Genomic DNA, 19,536 nt, shown 5'->3' with positions numbered 1-19,536 from the left:
GAAAGCAAAGGATGAAATACTTCAGTACCGTGGGACTCCACTGTAACTTGGGCTGGAGAAGATAAGCTCTTCTGGAACAGCTTTTTCTTTTCTAGAGTCAGAGATGTTCCTTATTTGAATAAACCCCAGGAGTATATTTGAATAAAGCCCAACAAAACGAGATAATCTGTAACCCTTCAAAGACCGACATTTTCTTTCAGCGTTCTTTTTGTGGTTTGGAGGTTATTTTAGTAGATTTACTAACCTAACATGCTCCTTTCTCTTTCACCAGAGTCTGCTGTTTCTGCAGACTTATCTCTAAAAGAACATCTAAAGGGTTGCGGGACCCTTTCAGAAATCTCCGGTCCCACACGACTGAAACATCCCACAGCTTCGTACGGCGATGTTCCCCGGCCAGACCCCGGGGAGGTTTGGGACAGGGAGCAAGGATGGAGCTAGCATACAGGGGATCCGGGAGGGGGGGCGACGACCCCCCGGCTGCCTCCCCGACCCCTAAGAAGGGCAGATTTGCAGGCTAAGGGAATGACAAATACTGAGTCCCAAGAGTTTGGCTGGTGACTGCGTTGGAAACTTTAATTTGCGGGGTGCGGGGGGGGGGGGGGGAATCACAGCTCTTTCAGTACCGCGCAGAGTGAATGAACAAGCCCCCGAGTCACAGGCGGTTCCCCCAAACCGAAGCGTCGCTGAAGCCTTGCCCGATGGGGCTCCCGGCGCGAGGGGCAGCCCGGTACCGGCCTCCCATGCCACCGCCACCGGGGCGGCGGCTCGGCGGGAGCTGCGGGGTGCGAGGCAGGGATCGGGGCCAGGCTGTTGCTCTCCCGGGCTGAGCTGAAAATAACCCCGAGTCTGGAAAGAGCTGGATGAATCCTTCGTTCGTTAGGGAGAGCCTCACCCCGGGCGTATTTCGACGGAAGCTTAAAAGCTCTCCCTTTCCCAAGACGGCCAACGGTTTTCCGTCCCCACCCCCCGAGACAGTGCAGCCCGCAAGAAACCTAAGCGACATAGAAAGCTTTTCTACCTTTTTCTGTTAAACACGAGGTTAGCCGAGTTTTGGAGGAAAAAAAAAAACAACCCTCAGCAGCCTTGAACTAAGCGGCACCTGTCCCGCGAGGATGTTCTAAATCATGGGACCCTTTCAGTCTATAATCTCGTAAAATTCATTCCCTTAAATCCCACGTAGTAGCTCTGTAAAATCTCCTTCCGTCTCTGTCCTAGCCCGGGAAAGGCAGAGCTCAGGGGGAGCGGGCTGCCGGAGCGGAGCCCCGGCCGCGGGGGCGGCCCCGCCGAGAGCCGCAACCGGGGCTCGCCGGCGGTGGGGAGGGATGCGGAGGCTGAGCCTCCGCGGCGGCCGGCGGGATGCTCCTCGTTTTGTTTTGCTTTCAAAGCGGGGCTGCCCGCCCGGGCTCTGCTCCCCTCCTCACCCCGCCGTGAACGCAAACACCTCGCCGAGAAGCAGCCCGGGGAAAGGGCAGCAGCGGGCAGCGGCCGGTCCGCTTCGTGCCGGAGCACCGGGGCTTTTCCCACACTTTTTTGTTATCTTCCTTGGTCGGACGAGATCAACGCCAAAAAAAAAAAAAAAAAAAAAGGGTCAAATGTTATCCAGGAGAGAACGGGTGGTTAGGACCGAGAGCAGGGGGTATTTCAGTGCCGGCTGTAATCAGCCTGTCCGACGCTCCCGCCGGTGTAGCCGCAGCCGGAGGTGGGCCCGGCAGGAGCCGATTCCCCCGTCTCTCGGCTCCGATCGGGGGTAGGGATTGAGCCCCGGCTGACCTCCGCGCCGCCAGCGCCCGTCCCCCGCCTCGGCGGGCACCCACCGCCAGCCGCCACCGTGCGAGCCCCCAACGGACCCGCGGTTTGGCGGCCGCCGTTAATTGTTGGCGATTTATTTCGGTTGCCCCGACGCGGCTGCGGCCCGGCGGGAGCGGGGGGCGAGCGGGGGGCGGCGGAGGGCGGCAGAGCTCGGCTGCTCCAGCCCGGCCGCTTCCCCGCTCCCGGCGGGTCTTTCCGTCAGGCAACGAAATCCTGGCCGCTCGGCGGGTCCGGTGTAAAATTCAGCCGTGAGGAGGAGGCGGTTTTTTGCAGCGCTCCCTGCGAGCTGGCGGGCGGCGAGCAGAGGGCGAGGGGCCGCGGATTTGTAGCTGCAAAATCGTTCACGCAGTCTCTGCCCGCTCCGCGGAACCACACGGGCGTCTACACCTTTCCCAAGTGCTGTTCCCTTACCCTTTGGGGCGAAATGCTCCAATATTCTTTTTTTTTTTTTTTTTTTTTTTTTTCGCTGAAAGAAAGAGCCAAACAGATCTGGCACCCGCCGGAATTATAAATCTGCTTTCCCGGTGGGAGATGCTCAAGGGGAACGCGGGTTGCAAGAAAACCGGCTGCCGAGTTCCTGACAACCGAAATTGCGAACCCGGCCCGCCGCTTCCCACAGAGACGTCCCTGATAAGGTGAAACGTGTCACCCCCATGATAACGATGTTGACCGGGGAACGAAGAGGGGGGCGGGGGGGAGGCTCTTGGGCTCAGCTGAGGCACAAGCCGAATTGTTTGAACGGCGAGACGGCCAGCGGGGGGGTGGGGTGGGGGGGTGGCAGGGGCTAGTGTCACCCGCCCCATCTCAGCGGCCCGGCGGATGGCCGCCCTCCCCTCCCCGTTGGGCGCCGGTGTGCTGTGACCGGCTCTCCCTCCCCGTTTCCCCTTCCGTCCCCATCCCCCTGTCCCCGCCGCGGATCCTCCGTGCACCGTAAGGACGGTGCCACCTCAGCAAAAGGTCTCTTTTTATGTTTGGTTTGTTTGTTTTTTTTTTTTTTTTGGGGGGGGGGGGGAGGTCGGGCCCTTCACTGCGGCCACCGCGGGTGATGCGGAGCGCTCCCCTCACTCCGAGCGGCGCCGGGGCACGGGGCGGGCCGGAGCCCCTCCGGTAGCCGGCTGCGGGAAGGGGGGCTGGGGAGGGGGACACACACACCAGAGTCACAGGTGACTTGTTCCAATTAGTAGCTGTCTAATTAAATTAGTGTCACGCGGCCCAGCCAATGGGCCGGCGGGGGTGGAGGGCGGCGATGAGGCAGCCCGGCGCAAGCCCCTCCCCGGCGGCCCGAGGAGCCCGGCGCGCCGGTATAAATCGCCTCGGCGGAGCGCCGCCGCAGCGCTGCGCGGACGTGGGTCGGGGTCGGCAGCGGGACTGGGGCCGGACGGTGTGGGTGCTTCGCCGCACCGCCCGCCGAGTATGCAGCTGGGCGAGCCGCTGCTGGCGGCGGCGGGGGGGGCCCTACCGGGCGCCCCCTTCTACCCGCTGGAGGGCGGCGGGCGCGGCGGCGGGACCGGAGCAGGAGCGGGCGCCGGCGGCGGGTCCCGCGGGCCGCCCCGGCCGGGTTCGCCGCCGCGCCTCGACCTGGACAAGACGCCCAAGAAGTTCGGGGCAGCCCCCGCCATGCTGGGCGAGGCGGAGGCGGGCGAGCCGCCCTTCGCCGCCCCCAAACCGGACGGCCGCAAGGCCACCCCCTGCGGGGAGGAGGAGCTGCCCCCGGCGGCCGCCGCCGCCCGCTACTCCATGGATAGCCTCAGCCCCGAGCGCTACTACCTGCAGTCCCCCGGGCCGCCCGGGGCCGAGCTGGGGGGACCCTGCGCCCTCTTCCCCTACCCGCCGGCGGCGCAGCACGGCACCGTCTACCAGCCGCCCGGCGGTCCGCGCTACCCCTACGGCTCAGTGTTGTCGCCGGGCGGCTTCGCGGGCGCCGTCTGCCCACCTGGCGGCCGGGCGCAATTCGGCGGCGGCGGCGGGTACCAGTACGGGCAGGCGGCGGCCGGCGGACCCCTCTACGGCCCGTACCCGGCGGCGTCGGGCTCCTGCGGCGGGTTAGGGGCGCTGGGTGTACCGGCCGCCGGCCCCGGGCTGCGGGCACAGGTCTTCCTCTGCAACCGGCCCCTCTGGCTCAAGTTCCACCGGCACCAGACGGAGATGATCATCACCAAGCAGGGCCGGTAAGCGGGCAGGGGTTGGGTCTAAACGGGGGGAAGTGGCGGGCGGACGCCCGGGGGTCGCTCCGTGCCGGGCAGCGCTGCCCGCTCCTCCGGGAAGAAGGTGGGCGCCCTCCCCTTCGGTGGTGCCTCTGGGCTGGGGATACTTTTCCCCGAATTTTCTCCCGATTTCCCCCCGCCAGGCGGGCCGGGACATGAGGCGGGAGTCGGTTTGGGATCGCCGTCTGCATCCTTGGTCGCCGGGATGGACGGGGCACCCCGCGGTCGGCTCCAGCTGCTGCCGGGGCCCGCGCCCCCTTCCCCGGCCCGCCTCCCATGCGGTGTTCTCGTCCTCCCCTCCCCAGGAGGATGTTTCCTTTCCTGAGCTTTAACATCACCGGCCTCAACCCCACGGCCCACTACAACGTCTTCGTGGAGGTGGTGCTGGCGGACCCCAACCACTGGCGCTTCCAGGGGGGCAAGTGGGTGACCTGCGGCAAAGCCGACAACAACATGCAAGGTAGGTGAGGTTCTGCGGGGGTCTCCCCGCCGTCTTCCCCCCCGCGGGTCGGCTTCCTAGAATGGGTTCGCGCTTCGCCTTCCTCTGCAGGGGCTTCCCCACCCCCGCTATCCCGCTGCGGGCAGAACTACGCTTTTAAGGGCGTTTTCCAACTTCGTGTCGTCCCCCCCTCCCCCCCCCCCCCCCCCGCTGCTCCGAGCTGCCGGCGGGGCAACAAAGTGCCTGCGCCCGGTGGCCGCTTTACCGGCTTGTCCTCCCCAGGCAACAAGGTTTACGTTCACCCCGAGTCGCCCAACACCGGCGCACACTGGATGAGGCAGGAGATTTCTTTCGGGAAACTGAAGCTAACGAACAATAAAGGTGCCAACAATAACAACGCGCAGGTAAATCGAGGGGGAAGGCTGGCTTGAGGGGGGTTCTCGGTGGCACAGTCCGGAGAACCGTGAGGTTTTGAGGCTTTACAGCATTTAGTCGAGCCACTAGATCATTGTTCTTGTGGCTTGTTCCCTTCTGGAACAGGTTGTAGATCTTGTTGTCTTTTCTGATTGTCTTTATAAGGAGAAGAAATATCAGAAATAGAAATATTGGCTAAAACCAAAGAAATTCACACATCTATCTCCAGACTCGTTCAGTAAGTGGGAGTGTAGCCGATAGCTCTTGATTTCTTGCATTTACAGGTTTTAGCATATTAGTGACCTAGTGAAACAGGGCTGCAAGCTGTGAATCATCCCATGTTAACAGTTAAAATTGCTCCATTCCCAAGTCAAAAGATTACAATTTACAGGAAGAAAATGTCAGGCTATAAAACAGATATTTTATTTTTTTTTAATGACACAGTTTGTCTAAATATCTTGTCTCTTCTGTGGTTCATTTTAGATGATAGTACTGCAGTCTCTACACAAGTATCAGCCCCGGCTTCACATAGTGGAAGTGACTGAAGATGGTGTTGAAGATCTGAATGATTCCTCAAAGACTCAGACATTTATTTTCCCTGAAACGCAGTTCATAGCAGTTACAGCATATCAAAACACTGATGTAAGTATGGATGTATAAAACAATGACCATTAGGGATAAAATTGTCTTGTGGGTTCAACGTCTCACTGTACTATATTCTGCTTTCACTTTAGATTACCCAGCTCAAAATTGATCATAATCCTTTTGCGAAAGGCTTCAGAGACAACTATGACTCGTAAGTACACTTCTGTTATCTTGTAGCTGTCTCTTGTCTAGGAGGTACGATTCTGGCCTGAAATACATGGGGAAGAGTTTTTCTTTAGATACTACTTCAGTTATTCAGAAGTAGCAATACACCTACTGGCAGCTTTGCTAGCTGATATGCTCGTTTCAAAGACATTAAATGTCTGTCTAGAAATGTTAAATGTCTGTTTGAACAGTTATCATATTGTCTTCATGATCCATCCTCCATCAAGCTTCTGAATTTTGGTAGAAAATTTGTGCTGGCAGAACCAAGCCAACCAGAGCCAAGCAGCTTCTTCAAATTGCCAGCAGAAGACTTGCCTAATGCTCACTCTGTAGCATCAAATGGCCTCTGAAAAGCTGGAGCTGCATGTAATACAAGTATGGCTTCTGGGAGGAAGGTGCTGCACCCCATTTAAAATGGGTTGACTGGCAGAGAACAGTGTGTACTTGTAGCAGCAATACTATAAATTTTATACTGCTCTAGGAGAAACAACCTGAACTCCTAAACTGGATAAAAATGAACATCCTGTTAAACCTAGTTGTGATTCTAATTAAGAAATAACTCAGTTTCTTCCCGCTTGTGTTTTTGTTTACTGTCATATTGGAATTGTGAAGAACAACACTCAGTATTTCTCTTTTATGTTGTAGCATGTACACAGCTTCAGAAAATGACAGATTAACTCCATCTCCCACGGATTCTCCTAGATCCCACCAGATCGTCCCTGGTGCCCGATACAGCATGCAACCGTTCTTCCAAGAACAGTTTGTCAACAACCTTCCCCCAGCCAGGTTTTACAATGGTGAGAGAACAGTCCCTCAGACAAATGGCTTGCTCTCCCCGCAGCAGAATGAAGAGGTGGCCAGCCCTCCTCAGCGGTGGTTTGTTACGCCTGTACAGCAGCCCAGTGCCAACAAACTGGACATGAACTCCTACGAGACTGAGTATTCTCCTAGCACCTTGCTCCCATATGGCATCAAATCCCTCCCCCTTCAGACGTCCCATGCTCTGGGGTACTACCCCGACCCGACATTTCCATCCATGGCAGGCTGGGGGAGCAGGGGCTCTTACCAGAGGAAAATGACAACAGGATTACCTTGGACCTCCAGAACAAGTCCTCCAGGTTTCTCTGAAGACCAGCTTTCCAAGGAGAAGGTGAAAGAAGAAATTGGCTCATCCTGGATAGAGACTCCACCCTCCATAAAGTCTCTAGATTCAAATGATTCTGGGGTCTACACGGGTGCTTGTAAGAGAAGACGGCTCTCCCCTAGCACTTCCAGCAATGAAAATTCCCCGACTATGAAATGTGAGGACATTAATGCTGAGGACTATAGCAAAGACACTTCAAAAGGCATGGGCTACTACGCATTCTATACTAGTTCTTAAAGCATCCTTTTATTCCAATTGGCTTTCTTTTTTTTCAGGGTGGCCTTGGTTTTTTTGCATTACAATTGCCAAAAAGACTCTTGCCTTCCACCTTGAATTGTTGTGTGCAATTCTAAAGAAGGTGCCAAAGCTTTTTGACTTGCAGGTAATGAAGTAGGGAAAGAGCAAACTACGGTAGTATTCTTCCCCTCTTTTAGAAAGAACCACGTGTGGAAGCTGTAAGCAGGAGTGTAGATTTTTTTACAATGTGGCTTATTTATTGGAGACACTAAAGTGTACAGTTTGGCTTGGCTCAGAGGCCTGATCAAATCTATGCACTCCTGAGCAAGGAAATGGGGGGTTTGGATCCCAAATTTAACTTTCTTCCCTGCCTGCCCCTCTGATACAAGGGGGCTGGGTTGCAGGGAGCTGCACAAATGCTATGTTCTGCTTTAGACTGAGCTGGCTTCTTCAACCCTTGTCTGCAGCACAGTTGGCTGAGTCAGATATTACTCAGCTATGGCTTCCTTTGTCAGAAGATGGCCAAAATAAGGCCTGCTTGCCAGGCAGGGTTTTGACTTGAAGGTCTTGTGCTAATGATGGGGTTACAATGACCAAATCTGACTGTTCTTAGTTTAGAACTTGCATTAAAAAAAAGCCTCCATCCCAAAAGCCTAACCTTTACTGAGGTGGCCAAAAAAACAAAGTGTACAGTTGTGTTTTGTCTAGGTACACTGTAGAATATTGTGGAATAATGTATAAATAGTTGACCTATAGCTGTTCAGTCAGAAGGACCTCCGGTGGTGCTTTGAAGTTCAAAAGTTTGGGGTTTTTTTGGCTAATCAAACTTAGCATATGGAGCATTATGAAAAACACAAACAGATTTCTATATATGTGTATGTAAAGTGACTTTTCCAGCTGCCCTGTACAAAACTGGAAGTGATGTAACTTACCCACTCTTCTTGCCTATAGTTTCAGCCATTTTAAACTGATCAACCCTAGCGCACTGGCACACAAACATCTCCCAACAAAACTTGGTTCTGTTTTCTTTTTCTATGTACATAGTAGTAATTTTTAATAAATGTGGTGGTGCCAGGGATCAGTGTTGGGGTGGCTCTTTGCCTCTATTGGGTGTCCCTGTGGGGGGGAGGAGGAGGGAGCACAATCCTTGGGGGCTGAGGTGCCTCTAAATCTAGCTATCTCTTTCAATTTTTTTTTCCTTCCTGCTTAATGCCCGCACTGTGTGTTGCGACGCTGCTCTGTGTGTGGTGGGTTTTGTGTTGGGGGGTTATTTGTGTGGTTGTTTTTTTTTTTTTTATTATTAATTTTCTCGTGGTTTGCTGCAGTTCTGTCCATCCCTCAAACTCCGAGCTCCCATCTTGGTCCAAAAATCTGACGGTGCATCTTTTTCCCCCGCGGGGCTGGGGGAGGTGAAGTATGAGCTCAGTCCTCGTCCCGGGGAGGGACCTGTGAAATCGGCCTGCCCGAGGGGCTGCCCCTCTCCCCCCCCCCCCCCCCCCCGTCCGTTTCCCGGAACGCAGAAAGAAATTCCGCTTATCTGAGGAGAAAGCCCCTCCTGGCAGAGCAATTGAATCCCGGCTCCCGCGGCAGCAGGACTTTTCTAGAGGATATGCAGGCAGTAATGGGATTAAACTGTTAGCGATGCCCGGCTGCAAACAAAATAAACGAGGGGCTCAGGCCGGGGCCCGCCCAGGAGGAGGTAACGCCATCGGGGGGGGGGGGGGGGGGAAAGGGGGCACTGGGAGCGGTCCCCGGGCAGCTCCCCCCTCTCCGGAGCGGAGAGCAGCGGATTTCCGAAGAGACTTCGATCAGTTCTTCACTCTTTCGTGCGAGGCTCCGGCTCTGCGCCTTGGCGAGCGAAACAAATCGGTGTCCCAGCAGCTCTCCCCCTGCACAAGGAGCCGCGTCCCATCTGGGACAGAGGGCGATTTATGGTAGTTTTTTAAGCGATTAGGAACTTTTAAAAATTACTATTTTCCCTGTTTTTTTTTTGTTTTTTTTTTTTTTTTTCTCAAGCGGGGGATATCCCTTCTCAGAAAAGCCCCCTGGAAAGGTAGGCTGTCCCCTGTTTCCAGCCGGGGGGGGGGGGGGGGGGGGGCGGTGGCATGCCGGCCGCAGCTCGCCCGCTCTTCCCGGGCTGCGAACACCGGTGATGAAGCGCTGAGGAGCACGACTCCGCCGCGGTCTGCTCTTAAAAGCTGTATATTTTTGCACCGCGCGGAAAAAAAAAAAAAAACAAAAAAAACCAAAAAAAAAACAAACAACAAAAAAACCCCAAAAACTTAATACTTGTGAAAAGTCCTCACACTGCTTAATAAGAAACATAAGTGCCTGGTTGGCCCCAATTAACACCTTGTGATTATAATGCATTCCTAAAAATGGGGTGTCAGACGCCAAATTGTGAATAAAGGTATCTAATTAATCTTCATAGGATGACACTGATAAACAACTCTATATTTAAATAAAGATCAAGGAACTGAATGGTTCTTATTTGTTTACATTAACAGCAGATAAAGTTAACTACCCCTTGCACTTTGCTTCGTAATGTGATTTACCGAGACAAACAGCAGGCTCCGGGTGGAAAGCCTTCGGCGGACTTTTTATCGCGGGTTCGGAGGGAGGGGGGCGACCCGCGGGATGACTTGTCCCCCTTTTCCCCCCCTCCTCTTCCTCCGCAGCTCCGACAAACCCGCGGGCAAAGGCGGGCGTGTGCCGGGACAGAAGGCGGCACCTTCGCCTGGCAGCCTGCGGCCAGAAACGCGCCCGTCGGCCGATTTGCGGTCGTTCCCCCCATGAAAACGGCGTGCGACTTTGAACCGACAGCTGGACGGGGATTTGGGGCGGGCAGGAGGATCTAGAGGGGGGGGAAAAAAAAAAAAAAACAACCAACAAAAACCCCAAACACCAGTTATTTACACCATTGCGGTGGTGTTCGGTGAGGAGTGAATCGTCCGCCTGCACGGTGATGCTGCAAAACCTCGTTCTCCGATTGAGGAAAACCCGCGCTGGTAGCTGGAGCCCGGCCCGCTTCTTGCTTTGCTCCAGGCGGGCAAAAAGCACCGACACTGCCTGCCCCGGGGGCTCCGCTCCTCGTCCCCTCGTGTCCCGTTCCCCGTTCCTCTCCCTCCCGGCACCACGCCCGACCCGCGGGCCCCGTGAAACAGGGATACACCGGTGTAACCATTTGAGGCCGTTCCCCGCGAAATTAGCGATTCTCTGGGGTATCTCCTCACTCAGCCGGCGGGTTGCTCTGCCTGCCTCGTTCTTATTTGTTTTTAATAGCATGGACGCCCGTCAGGGCAACAGAGGCAGCGGAGGCGGGCTGGTCAGAGGGGCTGAGACCATTCCTCACCAAAACCTCTGTGTTTTGTTTTTTTTTTCGTTAAAGCAGACCCGACAGCTCATCGCCTCTCCCGCTTGTGCTCTGTGTAGCGGCACATCGGGAGCAACCGTCTGGTTTTATTTTTATTTTTTCCAACGAAACTTCGTGCTTGCCTGCTCGGCCCCGAATTCTATCGCCGGAGCTTCACACCCGGGCGGGAAAACGAAACGACCCCGAAATCTTTCTCCTTCCGATGGCGTCTCCGCCGACCCCACTCGGGAGAAAAGGGGCTCCTTCCCCCGGGCGGCCGTCTCAGCGCTCTGGGGGAGGACGGCGCAGGGTTGGTTTTTTTTTTTTTTTTTTTTTTTTTTTTTCCGGTGTGTTTTCGAGTAATGCAATGGGGTTTTACTTTCGGTCTTTAATTTCTGCTCCCACCTTCCTCAACACCGCCTTTTCACCACCTGCTCGCTCCTTTCCACCTCCTTCTCTCTGAGGGGAGCGCGGCGTTAAGGCGCGGAGGGGTTACCGGGAACGGTTATTTTCACAGCCCCCTCGGCCGCTGCCGCCCTCCCCTCAGGGCGGCCCTGAGGGGAGGGCGGCGGCGGCCCGGGGGGGCGAATAGCTCCCTGGTGGCTCCAGCGGCACTGTTACGCTTCAGACATGCCCCTTCCCGCCGGGACTACCGGCTAGGGGTGACGGGGGAACAGGCGGTGGGGTCCCGGTACTAAGGAGAAAATGGCGCCAAGGGGGGTTGAGGCGAAGGAGATGGGGCCCGCCGGCGCTTCCCTCGCACCCGTCCACCTCATGAAATTAGGTTTTGCCTCCATCAGTGCTGCTATTATTATTATTATTAATTATTAATAATAATTATTATTACTACTACTTTGTCACTGTTCGCCCCACATTTTTTATACATACAAGCCAAATTCCCCAGCCCCTTGAGGTATCCGCAGCCCACTCCTCCCCTCCCAAAATCTCCATAGCCCTGTTCATGATAATATGAGTATGGCTAATATAAATACTAATCTAATCCTTATTGGAAGGATTTTAGTGCTTGCTGGATATCACAAATATGTAATCCAGGGGAGAATGACATTAGGCTGAAAGTGCGGAGTGCAAAATATGATTTGAATAAAATGATAGGGTGGTATCTAATATTTCCTTTAGGGAGTACTATACTCTGAGCTGTCACAACCGATTGTGTAAATAGACGAGACTGAGGGATGTGATCCTAATCATATTGATGAAACATTCATCTGAAAGACCAAGCACAACCAGAAGGGACTCACTAGGAATACAATTAAATCCTAATCTGGGGAGGAGGAATCCTCTGCAGGCTTTCCTCTTATCTGCTGCCCCCCCCCCCCTTCATTTTGGAGTCAAATAAAATGCAGGTGAGGAAGAGGAATAAAGGAGGGATGGAGGGCTGGGTGGTTTGCCTGCCTGAAGGACTACATTAACACACGGAGTGCTGGGTGGGACGAAGGTCCTGTCCTATAAAAAAATAAAGACCTAACTTTACCCACAGAGTTAACTTCCTGCCTGCAGAGGGTTTTCACCTGAGCAGTGTTAATTAGGTGTGGGAGGCCTGTGTGTCTGGAGAAAGAGTCTCTCTGACCCAGGTTTTGACCACCAGCTCAGTCCCAGGCTCGTAAACAAAGTTTAGTCTTCTATTGTATGCTATTTAGTTGCCATCTGCAGCAGGGAACTGATTTCTTGCTGATAATATTTACTTGCGAAGGGATTATTTTCCAGCCAGCCCACTAGCTGGTTCCTGTCTGACCCTCATTGCCGTGGTCTCAGATTGCCTTTCAGTAGTGTAGTGCCCAGGGTGAAATGGCATTAGGCAGTTTGTCATCCCTACATGTGGTGATAATCACCTCACAATCATGAAAGAAATAGGTTAGCTACTGCTATAAGGGGACCAACCTATTTTGACTATTGTGCCTCAAAAGATGGTCTGAGAAGACAGATGGGACAAGGTTCCAGCTGTAGTTCCTGTAACAGTACTGAAACCAGGTTGGCTGCTTTTCATCACTTCTTGCTTTTGGGGAAGGCATCGAACAGGTGCATTTTCCTAATGCATACCACCTTTTGGCTTATACCACTTAAATGAATTCAAGCTATGAATACCTGAATTCACATGGTGTTTAAAGTTTGAAAAGCAGTCCGTCTTCTTCATGTTGTCACTGTTTAAAGTCAGGCTTCCTTTGAGTGTCTAAGACCCAAATCTGATCTGATGTTTTTAGAGTTTTTCCAAAGTCAGCCACTCTTTTATCAGCAAGCTCAGGCAAAGAGCAAGGTTAGTTCCTTCTGCTTGGAGTGTTCTCCATGGAAGGAAAGGCCCCAAAGACAACGTTCAGTTCTCTTTTAGTGGGGCATGATGCCTGTAAATGAGGGAAGGATGCGTGGAGTGGGATGTCAGTTAACAAACGTGTTGCAGGAGCTCCATATAAAGCCATATTCTTTTCTGCTGAAGTATGAGCTGTGCAGTTTTATGGTTTACAGGACTCCTATGGTTGAAGTAGGCATTGCTAAAGTGGTTGCAACATAAATTAGTATTGTTTTAACAGGTTTGGGACTATCATTTGTACTATGATTGTATATATTGAGGGCAAAGGAGTCAGTTATGTTTGTTCCCTGTTTTTCTTACAGCAGGGTTACATTTTTGTAGTGTAGATAGGGCATTAATTGTTAAAATTTGTGGAACGGTTATAATCCCATTTGTCCATAAAGGAATACAGTCTTTGTACATTGCTTGGCATAGTTGCAAATTTCCTTTGAGGAGGGAAACAATCCATGTTTATTTTTAACCTAAACTATGTCTTATACAAAAATTCCAGACGAGGCTAATCCTAGCCTGTTCCTACAGGAATAGCCAGCGTATTTAGCTGTTTTTAGGGTCTTCTGTGTTCATGTATGATAAATTGGTAGCAATGCTCTGGCTATTCTTCTGGGGAGAGGAATTCTTCAGAAACTGGTTTGTAATGCATCAGTGCTTGCTTGATCTTAGCGATAAGTCCTCAATAGCAGAAATGTTACTACTTTCCTCTCCTTACTTCCTATGCCGAGTAAGAATATAATATAATATTCCTGCCCTAATGAAGTTGTAATTTGAGCAAGGAGGGCTCTTAAACTGGTGCTTCAGAGGACATGTGAATGCAAAGAAGACTTTTCAGGAGCTATTGGCAATAGCAGGTAAATTTTATCCTATCTCTTACTCCACATAGGACAGACAAAGCCTCACCCGTGAATCCTAGTGTCCACTGATACGTCAAGTAGTTTATTTTCCAGTAGCTTTGTGTTTTATATCTCAAGCTTATTGTTAACCCAGCTCCTCTGTTACTTCTTTCAGTGAAGGCGGGATTGTGCTCTGGTGCCTTTACATTGCAGCTCCTTCTCAGGATCATTTGAGAGGAAAGATCAGGTGAATTTCTTGTTTTAGGTGGAAGTGTCTTTGATTGAGAAGAAAAAATTGTGGCAAAACCTGTGACATTTGAATGGTTTTGGTTTTACTCACAGAAAGAGTAAAGTTCCTAAAGTTTGTGCTAGCAATGATCTAAATAGCAGATAAATCTGCATTGTAAAGCTTTGTTTCAAATGTGCAATATATTTCTGTACTTGATCTGCTTAAATTTTACGTACAGAACAAACCTCTGGAAATGCTTGCTGTCAGGATGGGCCAGTGAGTAAGTAAGTTTAGTGGATTGGAAGTGAAACATTGGGTTATTTTTCAGTCGGATCAATTCTCCAATTCACTGTGCAGCAGCAGAAATGCTTGTGCTGGCACTGAGCAGAAAGAAAGGAAACAGAGCATTATGTAAGAATGAAAAACTTACATATTTTTGCCGGGGATGCTGGTGACTGCTTTCATCAATTTAAGCAGTAGTACTCATGATTCCCACCCCCCACCCCTCCCTTCCCCCATAACAGCAGATGATAGCTAAAGCCTGGATGGTAAAGTCTGTACCAAAAGTTGTGGCCAGTTCAGGTACCGTTCTTCAAAAGCATTTAAGGAGATTGGTATAAATGCCCTGTCTGGAAAGTGGTGAGGGGGCTTCCTGATCCCGTAGAGATGCCACAGTGGTACAATCACAGTGTTTCAGTGGCTGTGGGAGTACAGTGAAGCGTAGGTTTACAGCACCTCTCATACCCCACAGCAGCTGTCCATGGGTTTAAACATGCTCCATAGTTTACTTTGAAGTCCCCTGCCTATGGTTAGGTCTAGTGCTTTCCTGATTACAACTACGGGAAGAGAAAGCCATTCCCATAGGTGTTAGAAAACACGAGCTCCCTGTTTTTGCTGTGCTGCAAAAGGCTTAATCATTGCATTGTATAATGCCATGTGTGTAATAGCCTGAATGCAGTTTCAGTGCACAAAAATTGTGATTACGATGTGGGTTCAGTTCTTGTTTCTGACATTCCCGTTGAGTGAGATTCCTTAGGGAGAAGCAGTTCCCCTCGAAATGGTCTGAAATATTAGGAGTTCCAGAGCAGTGTCTTAATCAGCAGCTGCAGGAGGGATGCTCTGTGGCAGACTGCTTTCCATTTCACATTTGGAGTGATTATCTAGAGGAACAAGGGGTGTGTTTGGCTCTAGTACACTATACAAGAAGCGAAAAAAACAAACAAAAAGCATTGGGGTATTTCACCAGAGAGTTAAAAAAAAAAAAACAACAAACCCCACAACCATTGGTGGGATTGCTCTGAACTGTGGGGTGACAACTGATTTCTGCTAGACTAAACTGCAGGTGTTTTTGTTAAGTGGCCAAGGTAGTTGCCTGTATCTCCCCCTCGTCTGGATTGTACTGAGTCTCTGTAGGGAAGCATGGAGAATACAAGATGAGAAGCAGTGCCCTTCTGGTGTTTTCTTAACCCACCCAGGGAGAGATTAAAAAAACAAAAAACAAACCCCCAAAAAACATGGATCCCTTTTCTTTTTGGTGAGGTATTTTCCAAACCAGGAGTTGCAGGGAGAGCCAAAGCAGCAGCAAACAAGGCAACTTGTTTTCCTCCACGGTATTCACTTCAGTAAGATTTGATCGGCATCATTCTCCAGGCTGGTATTAATATTGTTATGCTGAGAAGTGCTAATGGCTGCCCATAATGTTTAAAGGTCACTGAAGTATAGAGTGAAAATACTCTATAGAAAGACTTAAAGATTGGCCATAACCACACCTAAAAAAAATCCTGATGGAGACTAAGTGGATTAACTCTCTCTTTTGTCTAACAGCTAAAGCTTTCAGTCTCCTCTATTATAACAGCTACAGAGGTTAATAGCTAGGCCAAAGCATCTCAAGTCTTATGGTGTATCTTTACTGAAGATGAAGGGTGAAGCTATGGGAGGGGGCTTGAGCTGATTTAAGGTTCCACTTGCTGAGAAAAGAGAAAGTACTTATCCCTCCTTAGTCTTTCCTTTTTGTGCTTGGCTTGTGGGTTCACTTCTTACCTTGTACCAGCTGTGGGGCTCACCAGACCCCTCATGTGAGTCGATTCATTTTACATACTTGGCAGAAAACACATTCAGGAGAAAAGGATTCTGCTGGGTTCACATCTTAACTAAGACCCAACAAGAATCAGATACAGCACAAAGCAGAAGGCAGGGTTACATGCCCAGGAGTGGTGGAGAAAGGAGTTGCAAGCAACCCCCCAGGGACTGTAGGAAGAGAGAGAGAGGGCAGGATTTGGCTTTGGTATAACCTTACCTTGACTTCACTTGTGAAATTGTGAAATTGCTGCTTTATCATGCAAAGAGACAAAACTCTCTCCATCAGATTAAATGGTGTTTCCTCAGGCTGTTGGGATAAACGCTTCATTACTGCCTTTCTGTTCCTTCTGAGTGTCCAGAAAGGCAAAGGTCCCTGGGAAAGAATTGCAAAGTTGCTCACTATGTTACAGCTTTAAGAAATGTGGGGTGATCAGGTAAGAGGAGGTGACTGAGAACACAGTAATGCAGGTATCACTTGGGGTGCGTGACCTTTGTTGTGCAGGCTTGTAACCTTGCCATATACTCATGATCACCCAAATTTAACTCTGCTATGAATGACGTGCCTCCCAGGATAGGTCAATAGGTTTCCTGGGGCTAATTTGGGAACAAGGAAATGTGTGTTAGCACTTTTTGGCTCAGGCTCTGGAAGACTGTTTCTTCAGGTAAAGTAAGCTTGCTCAAGGAATCCACAAGAATTGGTTGCATTTGTGTCATTTGCTCAGGGAATGGGGATTTGGGTATATTTCATTGATAGTAAACTACATTAAGCAAAGCCTTGCTTTGATGCCTCTGCTTTCTCCTCCCAATAAGAAGTAAATGTTCAGGGTCAAATATGAAAATTTACTTCTGCCTGTTAAGGGGGCAAAATCAGCAACGTTGGACAAAAACCTGATGTTGCTAGTGCTACCAAACATAATATGTACTGCTGTGAAACTTCCTTGTGTAGACCTAAGGCCTCCTGGAGTAAGTACCAAACTTGCTAGTGTTTGCAAGATTAGATTGCAAGCAGTGAATACCCAACTGTAGGGAAGGCACTCTATAAGCTGAAAACAATAAAAAAGTAAAACTGAAATAAATGGACAGACCAACAGGGCTACTTGGAAGAACCCAAGTTGTGAAAACAACTGAAATTGGTTTATGATATCAACACATTATTATTTAAATTCTATTTTACTAACAGTCTATGTACCTTTGTTGGTAGGGAAGAATTGCCTCCAAGACAGATATTTTTACTATTTTAGGGAGATATTCCCTCTTTGTCTTCTCATTATCATTTCTCTTTTCTGAGACCTATATATCTATAGCTAGGACAAATGTAATAGAAAATTAATTGACTGGTAAAATATACCTTGCCTGTGAGAAAATGTCTCTTTTATACATGGGAGGAAGCTACAATTTGAGAAAGCTACAATCCAGTCTGTGAGTAGTGAGTTCTGCTATGAAGAGTACTCTGAGAAACTGGAAGGCTGTTGTTATGCACTGGCTGATTGAGACATGGTTCATAATGTGCTGCATAGGCAACATGGTGTTTGTTCACTGTCATCTCACAGGACACTCGGAACCTCCAGCCAACAGTAATTGAGGTGAGAGAGAGATGAGTGCAGAATTGTGTGGTGGTCATGTAGCCAGTTTAAGTGGCTTGCAAAAATCTTTGTCTCTTTTCAAAAAGATGATGAGAGCATTGAAGATCAGAGGGCTATAATTCTTCAGTCTTAAAAAAACCCCAACAGTAATAATCCTTTGTTCTTGACCAGGTCTTGCAAAACTCTTGGTTCAGGAAGTGACACATAGCTGTGGCTGGGTCTGGATAGGTTTACAGAGATCCGTCACTGTAGATGTATCCATAGCTATAGAAATATTCCATAGATATGGGTCAAAGTTATACCTGTGTTGCATTTCTGATGCACGCTCCGAAGAAGATCTGGACAGATCAGGACAGACAGCAGTCAGGACAGATCTTCTTCCTAAGATGAAGTGAAGGTTTATAACCTGTTGTTATCAAACTCAACACTGGAATCAGGGTCAGAAACTCTGCTAAACTCCAGGCTAAATATTCAAGTTTCAAATGAGAACTTCAGTAAGCCAAACAGTTATAAATGGCCATGAGCTAGAGGCAAAATTAGACCTTGTTTGAGTTTATTAGAGCCCACAGAAGAGTTCTTTTTGGAGGAGAGGGAAGGAAGCTCACTGTCTGCATGGTAGTGCTTGCAGAAATTTGCAAAACTTCAAAGTGTCTGACATAACTGGAGACAACAGCTGAGCCTAAGAGACTAAGCCCACTCCTGCTCATACCTTTGATATACTTCCTTCTTGTATTTGAACTCAGGAGTAAGGAGCTCTCTCTGTTCATCCATGCTGGCCTTCCACTGTGCTTGCTTGACTTCCTGCATGCAGGAATGGGCTGTTCTGTGCTTTGAGGAGGTTGTCCTTGAATATTAGCCAGCTTTCACAGGCTTTCCCTTTACCTTCCACAGCGGTCTTCCATGAGATTCTACCAAGCAGATCCCTGAACAGGACAAATTCTGCTCTTCTGAAGTGACAGCTTGTAATTGTACTGTTTGTCTTTCTTGCTTCTCTCAGAATTTTAATCTCCACGATCTTATGGCTGCCCTTTACATCCCATACTTATTCTTTGTAAGAAGTCCAGAAGACTCATCCGTCACCTGCATCAAGAAATTACCATCAACACAGACCAGAAATACGGATTGTCTGTGCCCAGCTATATTACTCTATCTGCAGGTGTCAGGGTAGTTCTCATCCCCAGCGAGTACCAGTGGGGACTAGAGATGGAGTACTAGCTCATGGAGCTTCCTCCAGCTTTCAAATGAAGGCTTCTTCTACTTCCCCTTTTTGATCAGGAGGTCTGTAGCAGGCACCTAGCATAAAGTCATCCATTTCAGACTGTTCTCTGATCCTTATCCATAAGGTCTTGGCTGCCTCGTCCCTTGTTCCAAGCAAAGCAGTATGTTGCAGCCAGCCCTTTGCACAGATTGAAACCCATCCATGTTCCTCACCTTCCCAAGCTGTTTTTTCTCGAGAGCCTGTATCCATCCATGGTGGGTTGACCCTGGCTGGATGCCAGGTGCCAACCAAAGCCACTCTCTCACTCCCCCTCCTCAGCTGGACAGGGGAGAGAAAATATAAGGAAAGGCTTGTGGACTGAGATAAGGACAGGGAGAGATCATTCAGCGATGACCATCATGGGCAAAACAGGCTCGACTTGGGGAAAATTAATTTAATTTATTACCAATCAAATCAGAGAAGGATAATGAGAAATGAAAACTAAATCTTAAAACACCTTACTCCACCCCTCCATTCTTTCCGGACTCAGCTTCACTCCAGATTTCTCTACCTCCTACTCCTGAGCAGCACAGGGGGATGGGAAATGGAGGTTGCGGTCGGTTCATCACACATTGTCTCTGCTGCTCCTTCCTCAGGGGGAAGAGTCCGCACACTCTTCACCTGCACCAGCGTGGGGTCCATCCCACAGGAGACAGTTCTCCACAAACTTCTCCAACACAAGTCCTTCCCACAGGCTGTACTTCTTCACGAACTGCTCCAGCGTGAGTTCCTCTCTCCACAGGTCCACAGGTCCTGCCAGGAGCCTGCACCAGCACAGGCTTCCCATGGTGTCACAGCCTCCTTCAGGTGCATCCACCTGCTCTGGCA

General features: G+C 50.2%; 1 protein-coding gene across 1 annotated transcript; it reads left to right on the top strand.

Moving 5' to 3' along the window:
- Positions 1-3,222: 3,222 nt before the first annotated feature.
- Positions 3,223-7,057, top strand: EOMES (eomesodermin; the record flags this gene model as incomplete). Its single annotated transcript, XM_082499046.1, has 6 exons — positions 3,223-3,977; positions 4,319-4,473; positions 4,735-4,856; positions 5,350-5,508; positions 5,601-5,662; positions 6,322-7,057. 6 exons carry the CDS (start codon positions 3,223-3,225, stop codon positions 7,055-7,057), a joined length of 1,989 nt encoding a protein of 662 aa, XP_082355172.1.
- Positions 7,058-19,536: the final 12,479 nt, after the last annotated feature.

This window comes from Vanellus vanellus, assembly GCF_965231255.1.
Source record: "Vanellus vanellus genome assembly, chromosome: 2".
Lineage (NCBI taxonomy): Eukaryota > Metazoa > Chordata > Aves > Charadriiformes > Charadriidae > Vanellus > Vanellus vanellus.
This window is presented reverse-complemented; position numbering and strand designations above follow the sequence as displayed.